Consider the following 19,926-nt stretch of genomic DNA (forward strand, 5'->3'; position numbering starts at 1 on the left):
TGCTGCCTCCTCCAGAGGCACCACTCCTGCAGCTCCCATTGGCTGCGGTTCCTGGCAAATAGGAGCTGTGGGGGCAGTGCTTGAGGCAGGGGCAGTATCCAGATCTGAGCCCCCTGGCTGCCCCCACGCATAGGAGCCAGAAGGGGGTCAGGCCACTGCTCCCGGGAGCTGCGTGGAATGGCTCCTGACCCTGCTACCTGGCTGGAGTGTCGTAGTGGGGCCCTGCTGCTGTTTCTGGGAGCTGCGTGGAGCGGCCCCTGACCCTGTGCCGTGGCTGGAGCTCCAGAGCTGGGCAAGCCCCAGTTCCTTCTCCCCAGCAGGAGCTTGAGGGCTGGCTTAAAACGGCTGGTGGGCCTGGCCTGCGTCCCATAATTTTCCCACCCATGATGTAGAAGGAGAAAGCATTAAAATCCATAATCAAATATACAAATGCTGCATTTAACAAGGATCAACATTCAGAATAACCACAATGTATTAAACTGATAGAATTAATAAAGATTAAGTTTCCTGATGTGTGTTGATATTTATTCAGAACTATTTCCATGGGGAATTCTGCTTTTAAAAAATGGCATGAGATGGCCCATGATTTGCACGGGAAATAAGAAACCACAAGTAATTTTCAGCATTGCTATTACGCCAGGCTATTGCCACCATGCTGACCTGCTTTTGGTCAACTGCCACACAACATTTCTTAATGCCATTTGATGCATTTATTGTAAATCAATCCTGATAATGTCTGTTTATGTTAGGTGCTGCCGCTGATAAGGCTGGCACCTGCACAAATCACTAACATAAATGAGAATTGATTCTGGCACTGTGCACGTCACTGTGAGAGTCATGCTGGAGAACGATTTCTTTCTCAAGCTGCCATTGGACCGCAGTATCAGTAGTATCTTTGACCTTGATGAATGAGTGGCTGTAACTTTCACGAGGGAATAATTAACAGCCTGCCCAGAATCAGATTTATGCCAATAGAACTTCTAGTCTTTTGAGTGAAGGAAGATCTTACACAGCCATCGGTAAGCAGTTCCAATTGTTAATTACACTTGCTGTTAAAAAAAATTGTACTCAAATTCAAGTTTTAATATTTCTAGCTTCAACTTCCAGCCACTGGACCCTGGTCCATACTTAAAATTTAGATCAACCTAGCTAGGTCGCTCAGGAATGTGAAAAATTCACAGCTCTGAGAGTTGTAGTTCAGCTGAGCTAACCCCCAGTGTAGACACAGCTAGGCCAATAGCAGAATTCTTCCGTCAACTTAGCTACAGGTGCTCGGAGATGTGGATTACCTACAGCAATGGAAAAACCTCTCTGGTCAATGTAGGAAGTGTCTACACTACGTCACTACAGTGGCATAATTGTAGTACCATATCTGTGCCATTCAAGTAGCGGAGACATGCCCTGGGTCTTGTTATGCTTTCATCTGCTCCTCTATTATAATGGTATCTTCTCCAGATGTTGGTACTTACGGACCAGGATCAAGTCACTCCTTAGCCTTCTCTTCAATAAGGTCCAAGGCCTTACTCAGGACATCCCTATTCAATACAGTACATAAGCAGAGTCTTAAATTTTAAGATTTATTTTGAATTCAGTACGACTTCAGCATGTGCTTTAGTGTTGTCCTGAATAGGAATGAATTTAAGCATATTCATTCCCAGATAGGGGATTTGGTCTTTTATTATAAGGTGTGTTTTCCAGACCTTGAAATCATTCTTGTACCTCTTTTTAAACCCTAATTTTTCAGTATCAATTTTGAAATGTTGATGCCAGAACTGGACACGATTCCCATAAATGGTTTCATCAATGCTAAATGCAGAAGCAACAGCACCTGCTTACTCCTGTTTAATATTCCCCGTTTATCTGTCAGAGGAATGCATTGATTTTTTTATCTACAACATTGCACAAGGTGCTCCGATTCAGTTAGTTAACTCCAGTGACCCCCTGTCACTGCAACTATGCTTTCACATGAAAGTCTGTATTTTGTTGCTGATTACTTAGGCTTGATAAAAGCACCTAGCCTATTTTAATAAGATTGATTTAGGGTAATTAGAATGTTTATGGGTAATATATGCACTTTCCCTGAGGATGTTAAAAGTGTCACCCATAATTTTACTGCTACTGCATTGATAGAGATTGGTATAGCGACTGTGGCGTGGCTGGTCAGGCAAAAACAGTATTTCTATTTTTCACCTTTGTTTAGATTGTAAACATTTTGGTGTAGGGACTATCTTTTATTAATACTAGTACAACACTAATACAATGGGGCTCAATCTCATTTGGGGCCTCTAAGAGCTTCTATAATATTAATGACCACCATAGATAATGTTTCTGCAAAAACATACACAGTAGAAGTTGTTCATTCCCACAAAAAATTGGTCTTTTCTCCCCACCTCTCAGTAAAGATTTTGCAGTAGAGGCAGTCATGAGTTTATTAAAGCTTGATCCAATTCCCAAGGAAGCTTACAACAGTCTCTCAAGTGACTTCAATGGGGGCTGGACTGGGCCTTTAAATAAGTCTACTTATTTTTACCAAAATATGTGAAAGAACTTTTCCATGAAAATCTGTCATGGCCCTTAGAATCCTCGTGGCAGAAGATGCCTCAGATTCTCTCTCTGCTTCCTTCCTATTTTTTAATGATTTATTCAGTGCATAGCGAGAAAAGCTTCCTAACATTCTCTACAAATAATTGTTTTCAAGCACAGATAATTTGTTTTAATGTGTATAGCACGAGGAAGACACCAGAATAATCCTTATAGAGCATCCTCTTTACAGTACAAGTCTTCAAAAATATGACAACATAGCAGAGATTAGATAATTTCAGTACAAGTCCAGCCTCTAGGCCAAACTGAGCCATGATTTGGATGAAATAAATACTTCTTCAAGGTATAAGCAATAATTTACATTTAACATTTAAAATCTTGAAGGAAGCCTGTTCAGTCTCCCATTTTTACATGCAATCCCCATTGCTCCTTGAATTGCAGGAGATACGGTTCTTGGTCTTCTGATGGCTCATCAGACGCCTGCCTCTTACAGAGTTTGGACAAAAGCCCCTCTTTAGCAGGCTGATCACACACTTCGTGCTCAAATACTTCTTCATGTTCATCGCTCTCAAAACTGGACAAAGTAGGTATATAAAGTCTTCCAGTATGAGGATCCCAATCTACTAATATGGTCTGTTCATCCTCCTCTTCTACCTCCATTGTCCCAGTTTGATCTTGGAGGCTCTGTGTTATTGTTCTTAACTGGGGACAGTAAGATTGTCCTATTTTTTCAGTACCCCAATCAATCTGTGTATCATCTAGTAGTTCCTCTGGTGCAGCAGCCTCCTCCTTCCAATTGAGTTCTTTTAGTTTCTGCGCCGAACACATGTGCAGGTTACAGACATCAAGCTGGGGACAGTATGACTGTCCCATTTTATTGTCAGCGAAATCCCTCAAAGTGATCTGTGGCTCATCTAGCAGTTCTCTTGGTGCAGAAGACTTCTCTGTCAAACCACATTCTTTTAGCTTTTGCACAGGAGAAAGGTCTGCAGGCCTCACATTAAGTTCATACTCTACAACCCCTTCATTCCTTCGACCCACAACAGAGTGGAATCCATGTTGGCAAATCCCATATTGCTCAGAATCAGGTAAAATTTTCACATCTTCAGAAGTATCAACCATGTGTTTCACTTCCAATGCTCTTTTCAGAGGCTTATCATCAACTCTGCTTTCATCATGAACGGAACTGCAACTGTGGCTGGCCCTGCCTACTAAATTAATGGTTTCCTGGGAAGTCTTATACTCACCCATCATATTAATAGTGATGAAGTTAACCACTATTTTTTCAGAAGGGATAAAAACCCTTTCATCACATTTATCGGTGTAGTGCAATACCTGGAATAGAAAGACATTGTGATTTTAAAAAAGTACAAGCGATACCATCTAACTGCAACTTATTTGGCATCTACTTTTAAAATGTACAATTAGGTCCCATCTGGTCAGGGTTCAGGAGGAGAGGAAGGGAGAAGTGCAAAATGGCCCACTCTCTTTAAGCAGCAACAAGAGGATCTGCAGGTCCATTGGTAGGGTCATTCAGAAAGCTTCCACCTTAAGGGAAAGTTCACAGTGCATTCAGTAATCAGGCTTACCTTCACACTGGAAGTTGTGGGTTCAAACACAGGACTGAGAGTCCAGAGATTTGTTTTCTACTTTCGGCTATGCCACAGAGTGCATTTGTGACCCTGGAGCAAGTTATTTCACCCTCTATGCACCTCCACTTGTAAAATGGGGATATCACTTGTTACCCACTCCTCACAGAAGCTGTGTGTGTCATAACTTGTTTGTTAGAATTTGCAAGGTGATCCAAGATCTTCCGATGGAAAATATTACAGGATTGCAAAGCACTAGTTAAATAATAGCTGTACTTAGGTTTCTTCCAGTTTGAGAGATATTACTGGTGTCTACCAGCAATCCTCATTTTAAGTACAAAGAAACTCTCTCCAATCAGCAGACTCTTTCAAATGCAGCAAGTGCAGCCACTGTAAATAAAATACACCCGGGGGGGGGACCCCAAAAACCAGAAACCATGAAGCTGCCTTTTTTATTGTAAAAGTGTAGCACTTTAATGCTCAGTAAAATGAGAGACTAATACCACTAATCTGAGAAAGGTGTAGTGTAGCACGAAAGCTGTACCAGAAAGTTCTCCTAATGCTCTTCAGTTCTGACTTGAAACATCTTGGTTATTCCACCTCGCCATGGCTGGAGACTCCCAGTCAGGGAGGAGTTTGCAGATGTGGCAAAATGGTGGTTGGGATATGGACTAATTTTCACTTGTTACTTAATTCATGATTTTAACGTCGAGAGGTGGAGGTTGGAGAAGATGTACCTTCATGTGGTCTGGCCACAGCAGCAACTCTGAACTCCCCTGAGTGCAAAGGCTGCTCTATGCTAGTGACAATGCCATTCTGGTCTTCCCAGATGAAGCTGACTCCATATAAGAGGGAGGGAGTAGCCCAGTGGTGGTCCAAAAACAGCACAATGGTTGCACTGCCCCATGGTTTTTGAAAGTATTGCACCCTCTTGAGGCACAATCCCTGCAAGAACTCTTGTAAGATGCTGCACCTACAGCACCAACCCTGCCATGGTGCTGTAGGCTTAATCCCATCATTCTCTCTACCTCCTTCAAACCCTCCATGCTCTGCCACGGAGAGTGAGTTAACAAAGGTAGGTTGGTTTAACTATGTGGCTTAGGCTTAATTTCCCACCCTGGGAGATGTAAAGACAACCTAAACCCTGTGAAGACACCGCTAGTTGATGGAAGAATTCTTCTGTTGACCTAGTTACCATCTCTCGAAGAGGTAGGTTTACTACAGCAATGCAAGAACCCCCCTGTCGCAGTAGTACATGTCTACACTACAGTACAACTGCAGCTGTGCTGCCACAGCATTTCTAGTGCAGACATACTCTGAGTAAGGTATTTTTTATGATGGTGCATCAGTGTTTGTGCAACTTGCTGTATAATATCTAGGAGATAAAGTTCTTCTTTTAGGGATTAGAAATGAAATCTCCCACACCCCACCCTATTCTTTTAAAGATATTTTCTTTAAAAAATTGTTAACATAATAAAATGAAAGAGAAAACCTTGTAAATGTTTTTACATACATCTTTGGGCTATCTAATTAGTAGTACAGTTGGATGCTAGTAGAATAATATACAAAAGCAGAGCTAACTCAGATTGTACTGTATTTGAAAATATACTAAAACTGAAAGTTAAGTAATGTGCCTAGTGCAGACATGCTAAATCCTCCAGAAACATAATTAAACAGTGAACTGGAGTAATATCTAGTAATAGTCCAAGTCAGCATCACTATTCAATTTGGTCTTGACTTTTTGCATTTTTAATTCTCTCCTCTATTTGGTGATGAATTAATCCAATTAATCATTTTTGCTCATTGAATCCTCTCCATAGATCTCCCTGGGTAAATATAGAAATCTTGCCAGCTTACTAATGGCATTTGCCTCAGTGCATCTTAGTTCTTGCTTATAGCAATGACCCTTTCCAAGACTAAGAGAATAGTTCCATTTTGACGTTCAGTAACTTTGGGCATCTTTTTAGAAAAGACTGCCAGACAGTCATGAGTGGGAATTATGGCACTGATCCTGCAATACATGGCATGCAGGCAGGCTCTAACGCCCACATGGAGGTTTAGTGAATTCAATGGGGCTCTGCATAGGTGCAGAGTAAATGGCAGGACTGGGGCCTTAGCAAGTAATGAGGAACACTTACCAGGTTAGTTGGATGCTTTTGCTTACTGACATGAGTATACCTGTGCACATAATAGCCTGCCATAGAGATAATGAGGCCTGTTAAAATGATGGGCAGAATACATCCAAATACGATTGTTACAGTCTGCTCTACGGTTGGATCTGTTAATAAAACAGAAGTTATTACATTATGTAGTTTACTTCTTCATATCATGAGTTGTCCCAGGCACCTGTCACACTGCTGTCTAGATGGAGGATGTGAGTGTGCTGCATTCAGGGATTTTTGGCATCTGGATGAAAAGGGTGACATTTGATCCAGAGACCAAATTTTGATAATTCCACTTGTCTTTGCCGGTGGAACTAGCTAACCTAACTCACCCTCACTGTGAGAAAAATGCCTACTGAAAGAACAGTTTTAATCCTGATTTCTCTTGGATACAGAACCCGTTTTCTTCCAAGAAAGGATTGTTTTACCCAAAGACCCCAGCTTCATGCAGCGGAGCTGAACAGTCTGCTGTGTTTCCTGCTGGTATTGGTATAGGCATACTCCCGTATTCTCTGGATTTGAAGACTGGGTGGGTAAGGAGGGAGAGAGAAAGAGAAAGAGCGTGCACACATACAAACGGATTCCGGAATGCATTAAACTGCAACAAAGACCATAGGGCTACCGGGGGAAAGAGAATAGAAGGTGATGAGCTTTATGCCCTGAGGAACAGCCTGCTCACAGATGAAGTCATGTCATATGAGCCCCAGTCAGTAGGACCCCGTGTGTTCTGCAGCCAGGGAAAAACATTTTGGGATATTCTTCATCAGTACAATGGCTCAAAAGCTGGTGGGGGAAGAGAGAAGGGGAAACTTTCCAAAATCAGAACTGCCCCTATCATTTGGCATCCTAGGCAGTTCTTACCTGCACCTATTCTAGAATTTCCCCTGTTTTAACAAGACATATAACTGTGATAATCTCAAACTCTGATCTAAGTTTCATTCTCTTCACATGTTGCAGATTTGTACATACCTTTCAGAGTAGCAATGCAATGTTCTTTGGAAAATCCACTGAGCAAAAGTGGTGTTGTAACGTATGTCTGTACATTGACACAGTAAACTGTATTGGATTCCAACCGGGGCACAACCAGTGTCTTGTTTTTAATAGAGAAGACCCACTAGAAAAAAGAAGATGGTAACTTTTATTCAGAGCCTACCCTAAAACACAGATGATGGATTTTATTAAAACAAACAAAAACAACTTGGAAAGAGCAACATTTTAACCATTATCGTGAGCTTGACCATGAAGCCTACATTATTTCCATGTTTCTGAACACTAATGAAAACAGAATTAGTTATTACATTACCTCATCTGAGCATTTTACCTTCTATTTAATGTAATATTGCGTAACGTTACTGACCAATTCCCCCTTTACAGAAAGGAGAGAAAACTACTAGCATATACTCAGATGGATATTGTGATACACAAGAAACATCCCTCTGGTCTTTCTGTAGGGCATCCTAACAAGGTCCAATAAAGTTACATTTAGTTTTCATTTTAGGTAAACTCATTGAGGCCAACCCTGCTTCTACCAGAGTTAATGAGCCCTCTCACTTCTCTGTGAGTTTGGAAAGCTGGACCATTATTGAACAGCACTGGTGGAGTCCCACTTTGGTCAAAAAGCAAACTGTGACGTCAGAGGAAAAAAGGCTGCTAAGAATGTCTCTTCATAGTTCATCTGTGGAATAATTGCAGCTTTTAGGCATTTTAAAGAAACAGCATGATGTTAATATGGAGCAGCTGATAGGTAAGTATAAACAGTCATGGGTGTAGATTGGTAACCGTAGTCATGAATGGTGAATCGACAAGTGAATTATTCAGGACAGCTCAAATAAGTATTAATAGAACATTCACCCTACACCTTTTATTCTCTACGTGCCACGTTACAGGAAGACTGCTTAAGACACATGTTCAAGTTTTACAATACTTTTTTAAAATTAGGATAAGAGTTTGTTAAACTCTGCTTGTTAAACTAGGTGCCTGATCTTGGAGGCAAATTAAAAATAGCAATTACATTTAAAACAGCCGCAAAAGAGATATAAAAATAACTTTCCTATATATAAAATTGTTATAGCGTCATTGGCCAATATTTAGGCACTTTGCAGGGCTTGCACCTAGTGATGTCCCCTTTGAAAGTTGGGCACCTCCCCTCTCCAATGATATAATGCACCTGTTTTGAGCCCTGCAAAACTGTGAGAAACTGGACCTGGCCAGTGCCTAAATTTGCTTATCCTGCACTTCATAGCATTGTAATTTGGAAGAGAGGGAGAGAGAGAGAGAGAGAGAGTGTGTGCGTGTGTGTGTGTGAGGGGGGTGGTAGAAATATTTTTATAGCAAGTCACTGTTTTTTTTATGTGCCTGCTTGAAGCTGCTCCATGATTTAGAATATTTGATTGAATCGGGTGAGATGGATGGTGGGCGGTGTTCAGATGTGGTGGTCACAGGATGTTGTTTATCACACAAGTGATAACTAGATGTGTGGCATTGTGACTGGGTGGACTAGACCCAGAGGGAGGCTTCAGGGTCCCGCCACACTTGTCCCAGGAAAAGAGCAGTGGAGACGTCCTCCAAGCAGGCTAGAGTGGCTGCAGAGAAAGCAGCCAATCAGGGCTCAGGAGGGCCCTATAAAAGGAGCTGTAGCAGCAAAGACAGACAGTTCCCTGCTGGAGTTAGAGGAGTGCAGATGGTGCTCCTGGCTGGTTAAAGGAAACTGCAGGACAACAGACAGCTCAGTGGTAGTATGGACTGGAGAGCTCCTGGCTGGCCGCTAGGCCTGAGCTTAGAAGAGCCCTGAGCTAAAGGTAAGGCATCAGTGAAGGGTGGGGCTGCAGGGAAGTGGCCCAAGGAACTGAAGGCAGTTTTGCTAAGGGGACATGGTAGTGCACAGCTGCTATTCTTAGAGTCTCTGGGTTGGGACCTGGAGTAGTGGTGGGCAAAAGGCCTACATCTGGACAGCAGTAAGCCCCCAGAAGGAAGTGAACTGTCAGGAGGCCCAGGTGGAGAGTTAGGACCAGAACAGATTGAGGGCAAAACAATGGTCTCTGAGGAGGAAGACCTGGGGGTACGGCCTGATACCAGGACTGCTTTAAAAAAAAGAAGATGCACCTGGCCAGAAAGGGGCATCAGTGAGAGATGGGTGCCATGCCTTTACAGGCATGTACAGAATTATATTTCAATAAATGTCTTAGCATATAAGCCTGTTTGTCAGCCTGAGACAGAATTTTGGGTTTGACTTCTTGATATTCTTATATCTTATACTACTATGTGTGAAGAACAAAGACACCATGTATTGCATTTCCCAAAACCAGATGGGGCTTTTGGTACAATGAGAAGAAAAAAGGGATAGAGCAGTTAAAGCATTACAGGATATGGTGGGAGTGTAATACATGAACGTACACTGGAAGGCTGCCTGGCTCTTCTCTCAAGGCAAGATCAAGCAACCAGTCGGGAGGGGCAAGCGGGGATTGAGGGGGAAGGTATAAAACACTAAAAGGCCAAAGAAATGCGTGTCCCTGACCTTAGCACAACCTCACTCCTTACCCCTCCCATGGGGTATGAAAGGGGTGTGACTGTGAGCATGCCTTGCAGGTATAGTGGGGCCTCCTAAGAAGGAAGAGGTGGGAATGGGGAACTGGAACATAGGCAAGATTCTGCGGCGTCAGAGCTGGGAATGGAACACTGGGAAACGGACTCTGCCGGCGTGTAGAGCTATGGATATGTTTGCTTGGAACTAACTCCATAAACGTCTCATTGCCTGCACTTCGGACTTCTGGTCTTCCGCTTTCAGTCTGTGCGACTAGAACCAGGGGAGAGGGTGAAAGAAAAGCCTTCTAACCAAATGAAGTAAACCGGCCATCTCATTACTTACAGTGCAAGTTCCATAAACGTGAAAAGATTTAATATGTACTGTTCTATGGCCTTTTCAAGCTTACCCTTTTCTTTGTTTTTTTGTTGAGTACAGACACATTATATTGCAGGCCAGAGTAGACTTGATACAAAGATATAGATTCCTCTTCCGGGGTCCTTTTCCATTTCTCAGGAGCAGTCAGAACTATTGATATAGATTTTTCAGTGGAAGACACAGTAACTGCTGGTGGATCAATTTTAGCTGGAAAGATAAGTTTATACATACATAAAGTAATTTCAGAGAGCAAAGGTAAATTTGATATGACTACTATGATATTAAAATTTCCTAAACTGTGGATGATATTAAGTTTCATTATAGATTTTTGGGACTTAACTGTAACTTAGAATAATTCCTTTTATATTGTTAGAAATGCATTATTTGGATAAGCAACTAAGCCTTAATATCAACAGTGTAGATACTACCGGATTGGGAGTTTGGGTTAGGAATCCTTGTGTCTAGCAGACTAAAAAGCCTTGAAATTTACGACTTGACTTATGTCAATGTGCATAAGATTTTAGCTTACTAAAATGAGCTAAGTTACTGGGAATTTCTGGAGAGCACTCTGTCTGTCTGGCGCAGATGAGAGACACGGCACTATACATTATTGTTATGGGCACTGCCTGGTTAGTAGGAGCTATAATGGAAAAGTATTATTATGGACTGCAGAACACTTTTTCTTCTTAATGTGTTCTCCAAACCATACATGGACTGTTGCCAGCTTTTCAAGTAGAGTGAAGTATTACCATATCTTCAAACACTGGCCACCTATTATTCAGCACACAGTAGATATATTTCCAAACATACTTAATATGCAATTGGCATAGAAACTCAAATTTATTATCAGATACACTCTAACTAGTTTTGCCAATGGCAAAAACAGTTTTGACATGCTAGGAAATAAAAGTTTCTTCCTTTACACTTGAGGGTGAGCATGAAATGTTAATAAATATTTCATGATGTAATCATAGCTATGAACCCTTAACTTTATTGTCTTTCCTTACTATCAGTGAGAGGATTGAACCGTGCAGTTTCTGTCCATCTGGAACAGTTGCCACTGAAAAACGCTTTTACACTTGCATAGTATTGGTCCTCGTGGTTATATGTTTCATTGGAGAGGTCACACCATGTTCTACTGATGTTCTTGCATTCTGACTTTTTAATCCATTTACCTATGCCGTATCTGCATGAGAAAGAAGAGAGCGCTGAACAAGAACCATGACCAGAAACATAGTAGTCACCTAGTAAACTGCACATAGAAGAAGAGAACTTTGTGCTCCCAAATCTCAGGCAGCTACCATTTGTATTGATGGTGATTTCCCAGTAGTGGGTTGTAATTACTAAGGGTTTACATCTTCTTTATAAATCAGAGCAATACAATTAACTTACCTGCCATCCACCAGAGGGCAGTAGTGAACATACACACTAGCTTAACGAGCTATACTCCGGAGATGTAATTAAGGGTGTGTTATTGCTCCCCTGACAAAATACCTATTTTAAGGGGTTATCATTTGGATGCAATACACATAAAAGAAATCTGTTTATATGACTACAAAGTTCTGCTCCTTGGGTCCTGTTTGTCAGTCTGGTTGGGCCATTTTTTCCCGAAACCTGGCTCAGCCAACCACTTGAGGCTCTCACCACACTGAGGGAATGCTGACGCTATGAAGGCCCAGACTCAGAAAGGTACTTAGATGGCAAAACTTAAATGGCAGATTTAAGTGCCAAAGTCTGTTTTAGGCTGAGAGTCACAAAATTCCCACCAAACCCTGTAGGTGCCTAAACTGACTCAGTGCCTCCATTTTCCCTGGGTGCCTACGTTTCTGCCTTTGAGCACACACACTCTACCACATTCCTCTAGGCATCCAGATGCCTATTTGGATCGGTTCCCGTTCAAAAATCTGGCTGCTGGAGGAGCTTATGGTGCCCTGCCTTGCAACTTTTAGCACAGTGGTTAGTACACCCAGCTGGAATGTGGGAGACCCAAGTTCATAGACGCTGACTTTGTGGGTGCTTTGGGGCTAGAGCACCCACAGGAAAAAAAAAGGTGGGTGCTTAGGACCCACTGGCAGCCGCCCTATAAACGCCTCTCCCTCCCCCCCAGCACCTCCTGCTCACCGGCAGACCCCGTTGATCTGTGCTGCCCCCTCCCTCCCAGCGCCTACTCCTCCCTCCCAGCGTCAGCTGTTTTGTGGTGTCAGGAGGTGCTGGGAAGGGAGAGGGGGAGGAGCGAGGAGAAGAATACTCGGCAGATGGGGCAGAACTGGGCAGGGAAGAGGTAGGAAGAGGTGGGGTGGGGCGGAGCAGGGGTGGGAAGAAGCAGGGAAGGAGCGGGGCATCGGAGGAAGGGGTGGAGTGGAGGCAGAGCCAGGGGGAGCACCCCCCAGCAGATTATAAACTCTGCGCCTATTTCCCAGGTTCAATTCCACGCCTCAAGCAGAGGGAGAGAAAGGATTGAACGTGGGTCTCCCATCTCTCTAACCACTAAGTTCTGGCATATTCTGATAGGGATCTCTGTCAGTCTCTCCTGTTGAAGCTCTTCCACTTTGGAATCATATTTAAAGAGCCATTGGGCTGGGGGAGGGGGAGGAGGGAGAGAGAGAATGGCTGTAGCCTGGTGAGCATCACAACACCTAAACACCTTAATGACTCTAGGACAAGAAGCCTATGCTATCCCTCCAGCTAGCACAGAAAGCCAGGCCAAAGGAAAAGGGGCATGGCATGGATTCTCCTATGCCTGGTTGCTAGAACAACTCCTGGAGGCCTTTAGCAAAAGGCTTAAGTACAGCAACTTGCAGGTGGTCTGAATTTGGCTTCATGTTATGACAAAGTTATTACAGTAAGGAAGGGGTAAAGTCACCTAGTAGCAGGGGGGTAAGACAGAAGCATTGTCCATCATCAATACTATTCAAGGGCCAAATTCTTCCACCATCATTCACATTGAATAGTATCTTACTACACAAGTGGTAATGGTGCTTCTTAATGTGGGTAAGCGTAACCAGACTGTGGCCCTAAGACACATTCTTAGTCATTTTGAGTCAGATATTATCCTTCACAGATAAAGGCCTGATTCTGCTCTCACATATATTGATTTTACCCCAGCATAATTCCATTAATTTCAATAGAGTTACCTCCTAATTTCCAAGTGTATATGAGATCAAATTTGGACCCTTAGAAAATTCCAAAGAACGGGCACATTCTACCTTCCATCAACTACCATATCCCATGCCAAGTGTTAACAATTTACACAGTTCCTCTATGATTTGGATCCAGCCTCTCTGTGGCACAATTTCCCTTCATCTCATATCTCTGCAATGCCCCAATAAGCTCTTATTTTATACCCTTCACATATTCTGTCCTCACACTTCCTTCAACTGAGCCTATACTAAGTAATAACAAAATAAATAGTTTCAACGATTTATTTTTATTTACATCTCCAAGCCCTGATTCATTCTCAAAATTAGTTTTCCATCCTTGCCTTTGCATAAAGGTGCCTTTACATAAGCTACTAGAATGGGAAAAGAGACAGTGGGCAAACTTACATCAAATACTTCACCTTATAGAGTACTCCCTCTCCCAGTTCTTCTGGTGGTGACCAATGCAGGATATTCTTCAGGTTTTTAGATTCAAAATGGACATTTCTAGGACTGGGCAAAGAACAGTACAGTTCTGCTGGAAAAGAATATTAAAAAGGTACAATACACACTAAGAATCACAAAAGACATTTGCTTCAAAGCAAATTTATTTAGAAACCCTAGAATGAGCAACATTTTTTTTTTCCTGCCAAAAAGCAGAGCTGTATTGGCCATGAAACCTGGATTATTTTCTGAGTTGTCTCATAGGAATTGCCCTACTGGATCACACAAGAGGTCGACCTAGTCCAGTATCCTGTCTCTGATAGTGGACAGCACCAGACATTCAAAGGAAAGTGTAAGTACCACAGAGTATGCACATGTGGGATAACCTGTCCCTCCTGTTAGGTCTCACTCTAATCTCTAATAGTTAAACCCTGAAGCAATTATTTCAACCTATTTGTCAGGAAGGCTTACTGTTCTGTAATCCTCTGGAGCCATTTTAACCCCCCTGGAGCCTTTTTAAAAATATGGGTTACAACTCATTCTGGCTCACTGAAAAATACAGGTTAGAGAGTTTTTTTTATTTGCAGTCAGCTATTTCGCAAAATAATATTGTACGTGTGTGGTTTTAAGAGCTCTGTGTAACTCAAAAGCTCGTCTCTCTCATCAACAGAGGCTGGTCCATTAAAAGATATTATCTCCCCCACCTTCCCTCTCTAATTGTTTGCTTTTGTGAAACAAAACTATTCTACATGAAGCCTGTGTGGAGAGTTCCTATGTAATAACAGCCTTTCTTGGTTAAAAGAACACTGTTTTGAGTGATGCTGCTGCATACCCTTATTATAATATTGCTGTAGACTATGATCTCTTATTATTATTATTATTATTACTACTACTGAGACAAGCATGATCCAGAATAGTAGGCTTCTAGTGTACAGTTGCTGTAAGTAATCATTTTATTACATTATTACCTTTAACATTACTTGCTGATACTTTGTCTACACTGGAACTTCATCCGCAAAACTTCAGGTGTTTTACCTCCCCCGCCCCCGCCCGACCAACAAAAGTTCTGCCAACGAAAAACACTGGTGTGAACAGTCCTTTGTCGGCAGGAGTGATCTTCACCCTGGGGCTGCCCAGCTGACAAAGTTGCTGCCGCTTACTCATCAGGGTGGAATATTTTTGTCGGCAGGAGCGCTCTCTCCTGCTGACAAACAGCAGCTGCACAGCCATGTCGCTAAAAGCTGCGTAGTGTAGACACTGCCTGAGATTCTGATCTTACTTACACAGGTGTAAATCTGTATATCTTCATTGACGTCACGGTATTCACCCAGACATAAATGGCATCAGAATCCGACCCTATGTCAGCTACGGGAGTGTTACTCAGCTAAATTACTACTCATTGAGACAGTTCTTGAAATAAAGGATTAAACAAGGTATTTAGTTTTGGTCTAATATGGGCCTCAGTTCAGCAAAATACTGAAGTAAGTGCCTAACTTATAGCATATTTCCATGTCAATGGAAAAATCTCACATGCTTACATTCCTTGCTGAATTGGGTCCTTAATGAGGGTACCAAACCAGGGCCAAACCGTGCACCCTTTATTTACAACTCAGTCCCATATGCCTCCTGCCAGGAGCATTGTTTGACATCACTGGAAGCTGAAGGCACTCAGCAACACTTAGGATCAGGCCTGAATTTTCTGACGTTGGACAACAGCCCAACTGTCTTCTTTGCATTATTTCTTATCATAAGTATGATGCTACAAGAGCATAAAAGGAAATTAAAAAAGGGAATCTGTGGCCACTCTGGACTTTTCAAGGCTCCCTAAACCCATCCTTTAGGGATGCAGTTGTAGTTCTTCTTTAGTTGAACAAAGAACCAGAGGAATGAGGAAGTAAAACATTATAATGTAATGAACAACAAGAACCTAACAGAAGGGTTAATCCTGTTGTAATGAACAACAGGAACCTAACAGAAGGGTTAGTAACAACCCGACTTTGTTACTCCCTTAAATGGCCTTAAAGAATTATTTGAAGTTTATTTCAGTATCATTTAAATATTTATTCTCCAGATGTGTAACACTTAATTACACTTGTGGCACTGGTCTATAAATCAAATCAATGTCACCACTGCTCCCTTAATTGATTTCTCTCACCTTAGGATTTCCTAAGGCCGAACTGTAAAAACAAAAGTAGGAAATACTTTCTAAAAATAAATCTGAGAATATAATATTGTTGCAATTCTACTGGGGAGAGTTAAGGTTACTGCTTTTATTTGAAAGAGACTTTCTGATTTAGGGTGGAAATATAATCTTAACTCTGAATTTTCCAGTCTTCAAAATATATATAATCATTTTTGAAAGGTAATATACAGTCAAAACACTGGTATGTGCCTGTATGCTTAATTTCACCTTATAAATATCCTCCACAAATTTCTTGATCAATGTTGCCCCCTTTGGCCTGAGCGGTAAGCCAATATTTGGAGCCTTACAAGATTGTTGCAGTTAGGTGGAGAAATTAATGATATGAGTTATGTATTTCTTTGGTGCAATCCTGTATATTTACAAAGAATATACACAAAAGCCAGGTACCCTTAATGCAGTAGAAACAAACTAACAGCAGGCAGTTTCCTAGCTCTCTCTTTCCAAGTCTGCCTCCCAAGTAATTTCTGTGCCCAAGAAGCCTCTCTGCTCCCTCTCAGGGCCACATTAGGGTTGCCAGGTGCCTAGTTTTTCACCAGAAAGTCCAGTCGAACAGGAAACCTGGAGGCATGTGGTTAGATGTACTGACTGGACGCCTAATGTCTGGTTACTGAGGGTGGGAGGCACCGAGTCATCAACCTGCACCAGCCCATGCTCAGCTGGAGCTGCCTTCTACCTGGATCTCATGGGCAGGCAGGCAGGCTTTGCATCAGGCTGCAGCTCTGGAGCAGAGGGAGCCCAGCAGGGTGGGGACAGGGAGATGGAGAGGATCCAGCTATGAGGAGGGGGAACGGGGAAGAGCAGCAAGTGACAGAGGGAAGGGAGGGAGAAGTGAACGGGGGTGAGGCCTTGAGGGAAGAGGCAGAGCAGGGGTGGAGTCTCAGGGGAAGAGGCAGGGCAGGAGCAGGGCTTCGAGGGGAAGACGAGAGGCAGGGCGTGGTTTTCATCAATTAGAAAGCTGGCAATCCTGTGTTACACTCCTGACTGCTTAACTTCCTTTCTGCTGGCTGCTTCTTGCTTTTTGTTTCTCACACGCATCTCACAGATACATGAGCTATAGGATTTTTAGGCAACCACTTCCATAGAAACCCCTCTTAATCTTCTAGGGTTACCTTTTACTCAGGCCTTGTGTGGTGGCTTCTAATGTTTCCAGCATTCTCACAAAATAAAGAGGCAATTAATTGCTCCTTCCATTTAGCCTGAAAGAAAGGTGCTTATGATGCCTACTTGTTCCTGTCTGTTCTTATACATCAAAGACTTGCTGGATGGTTGCCATTAACACATTCCAGCATAATAAGAACAATCAGGGATGACCTGGTTTGGACAAAATAATCATCACAGGTAGATTTTCGAAGATACTTAGGTGCCTTACTCTCATTGAAACTCTACCTCTCAGTCACAATTGGCCCTGACCCTCTTATTGAAAATGCCCATTTCCACCCTCCACCGTCTCCTCATTGTCTGGTGCTCAAAAGTCCCCAGCTTTTCTCTACCTTTGAAGATCATAGTGGAGCCCATCAGGCATGATACCATCATAGGCCAGGTCTACACTATAAATGTACATGGGTACAACTACATTGCTCAAGGGTGTGAAAAATCCATACCCCTTGAGCAACACAGTTCTACTGACCTAGCCTCTGGTATAGACAGCCTTATGTCTATGGGAGGGCTTCTCACCACTACATAGCTACTGCCTCCCATGGAGATAGATTAACTTTGCCGACAGGATATACTCTCCCTGAAATGTTACAGTGGCGCTGCAGCATTTTAAGTGTAGACCTGCCCCTAGTTGTGCTGTGCTACTGTTTCTTTCACACTTCCAAACACTCTGATGCATTCTTGTTAGGCCGCATGTCTGATGGCAAAGCTCCACAGCATACAAGATTCCAACAATCAAATGCTACTTGCCCTAGGTCACTGCCATTCCCCCAAAGCCCCCTCCTGCTTGCCCTTTCCCCCTGGGCCCCAGCCCAGGCAGGCTTCTCCTCTTCGGTGCAGGTGGGCCTGCTAGAGTGGCCAGGACTTGGGGTGGCTGGGGCCGCCCAACACTTTGGGGTTCTGGATGCTGGGGCTGCGTTGCCCAGTGCTGGGGGTGGGGGGAAGGGGCTGGAGGCGCTAAGGCTGGGGGGGCTGCACGCCCTGCGCTTCAGGGGCTAACGCTTAAGGTTGGTTAACAGTAAGCCCAATGCGCAGTGGTTAATCGTTTAACATTTTATATCCCTACAGAGGATCACAAATTATATCCAGAGGAAAAGGTGAAACCTCCTGACCAGGGGAACCAACAAAGCTGCAGAAAACTGGAAAGAATGATTAATATGTGGGATCTGCATCTAAAACCAGGGCTGCTGAGAGCGGGTTTGGGCCCCGGTGAAAAAAATTTTGGGGCGGACCAGCTAAACAGAGCTGGGGAAGCTGGGCCCTGGGCCCCCCTCTGGACTGCCGGGCCCCGGTAATTTGTACTGGCTTACCCCCACTCTCATCGGCCTTATCTAAAATGCCAATATACATACCACTGCAAAGAAAAAAAACCAAAACCAGCAATAAACTAGCCTGCTAAAGACCATCACACAAGCAGGCTACCTCATTGCGGTGAAATGTACAAAGCTAAGGCAAACTCTCAGCAAAAACAGAACAAGTGACCACAAATTAGAGCTGAAAATTGGGAAGCAATCCTACAAAAGAGTGATTGTGCAACCTATGTAACAAAGGACAGATTGAGAGACAGAGGCACTTTTCACTCCAATGCTCAAAATATGAGGAAGCGCAAGAAAGGGATTTTCTCAAATTACCCGGAGTCAGGAGTCAGAAGAGATTTCTCACTAAAAAGCTATGAAGAAAAACTGTGCCTGACTCCAGAAGAAAGACTGTAGACATAAGGCATCAGACTGTGAATCAGCCTGCCACCGGATCATGAATGGATGCCACTGACAGACAGACACCGGGGATCAAACTCCAAACATGGTGTTAAGACCTATCCTAGGTGGGTTGTAAACAAGTTTTACATATCCCAAGGGGTCAGCTAGTCTTTTAAATAGCATATTTTGGTAACACTTGTATACTTGTCATGCCAATAAAGTCTCACTGAAATGCACCAGATAGAGGGAATCAGTTCTTGTTGCAGACACAGGTGATACCAAAACCTATGGAAGTCAAGCATTGGAATTTCATTTGCCTTTCTGAACCTTTTGGAGGTTCATCACTACATGAAAATATTTACATTTTCCCAGCATATTTATACAGCAGATCTGAGTCATGTATTTGTTTATTACACTAAAATATCTTTAAAAATGTATTAAGTGTCAAGGTGGGGGGTTCATTTCATGTTTTGCTTTCCTCCTCCCTCCAGTGTGGTTTCTGTGAAATGAGGAGTACTCAAGACAGACGTTGTCTCATCTACTGCAGGCGATCTCAGTGAGCAAAACCCACCGAACTTGCAAGAGAAGGGCTTTTCTTTAAAAAAAGTCACACTCCTGCTCCCCTTGAAGTCAATGAGAATTATACCATTGACTTGGAAGATGGAAAGATTAATTTAATTTACACACTCGGGTGATGCACTGGATTGGAATTCAGGAGATCTAGTTTCTATTCCTGTTCTTGGCCCTGTCCATATATGCCATCTAAATTAATACAACAGTGCCATAGGAAAGTCTATAGTAACCTAATTTACAATTATATTCCAAGATTTCTATTGACATTAATTAGCATATATAACTCATTCACTAACTGCTTAATTCAGTTCCTGTCTTTAAAGACACATATTGAGCTCCATTACACCAGTGAGAATCAGGAGTAAATCCACAGATTTCAATGGGGTTGCCTGCATAACCAAGATCAGAAGCTGGTCATATACTCAACTTGACCAGATTCAATACACACAGAAAAACGTTCTAGTTCATAAGAAATGTCTGCAATGATCTTTATCGCTTTCCATCATAATAAAACCACTTTCTGTATT

General features: G+C 42.7%; 1 protein-coding gene across 2 annotated transcripts in view; it reads right to left on the reverse strand.

Annotated features, from left to right (window-relative positions):
- Positions 1 to 1,190: 1,190 nt before the first annotated feature.
- The window catches only part of IL20RA (interleukin 20 receptor subunit alpha), a 32,186-nt gene continuing 13,450 nt past the window's right edge, over positions 1,191 to 19,926 (reverse strand). Inside the window, exons 2-7 of one of the 2 annotated variants that reach the window (XM_030556404.1) lie at positions 13,736 to 13,862; positions 11,198 to 11,376; positions 10,222 to 10,397; positions 7,262 to 7,406; positions 6,269 to 6,408; positions 1,191 to 3,876 (exon numbers count right to left, since the gene is read on the reverse strand). In XM_030556404.1, the coding sequence (XP_030412264.1) occupies positions 2,935 to 3,876; positions 6,269 to 6,408; positions 7,262 to 7,406; positions 10,222 to 10,397; positions 11,198 to 11,376; positions 13,736 to 13,862 (1,709 nt within the window). In that variant the 3' untranslated portion in view covers positions 1,191 to 2,934. Of the gene's footprint in view, positions 3,877 to 6,268; positions 6,409 to 7,261; positions 7,407 to 10,221; positions 10,398 to 11,197; positions 11,377 to 13,735; positions 13,866 to 19,926 lie in introns of both variants that reach the window. The other variant, XM_030556403.1, reaches the window with a different exon arrangement.

This window comes from Gopherus evgoodei, chromosome 3 (genome assembly GCF_007399415.2).
Source record: "Gopherus evgoodei ecotype Sinaloan lineage chromosome 3, rGopEvg1_v1.p, whole genome shotgun sequence".
NCBI classification, from domain to species: domain Eukaryota; kingdom Metazoa; phylum Chordata; order Testudines; family Testudinidae; genus Gopherus; species Gopherus evgoodei.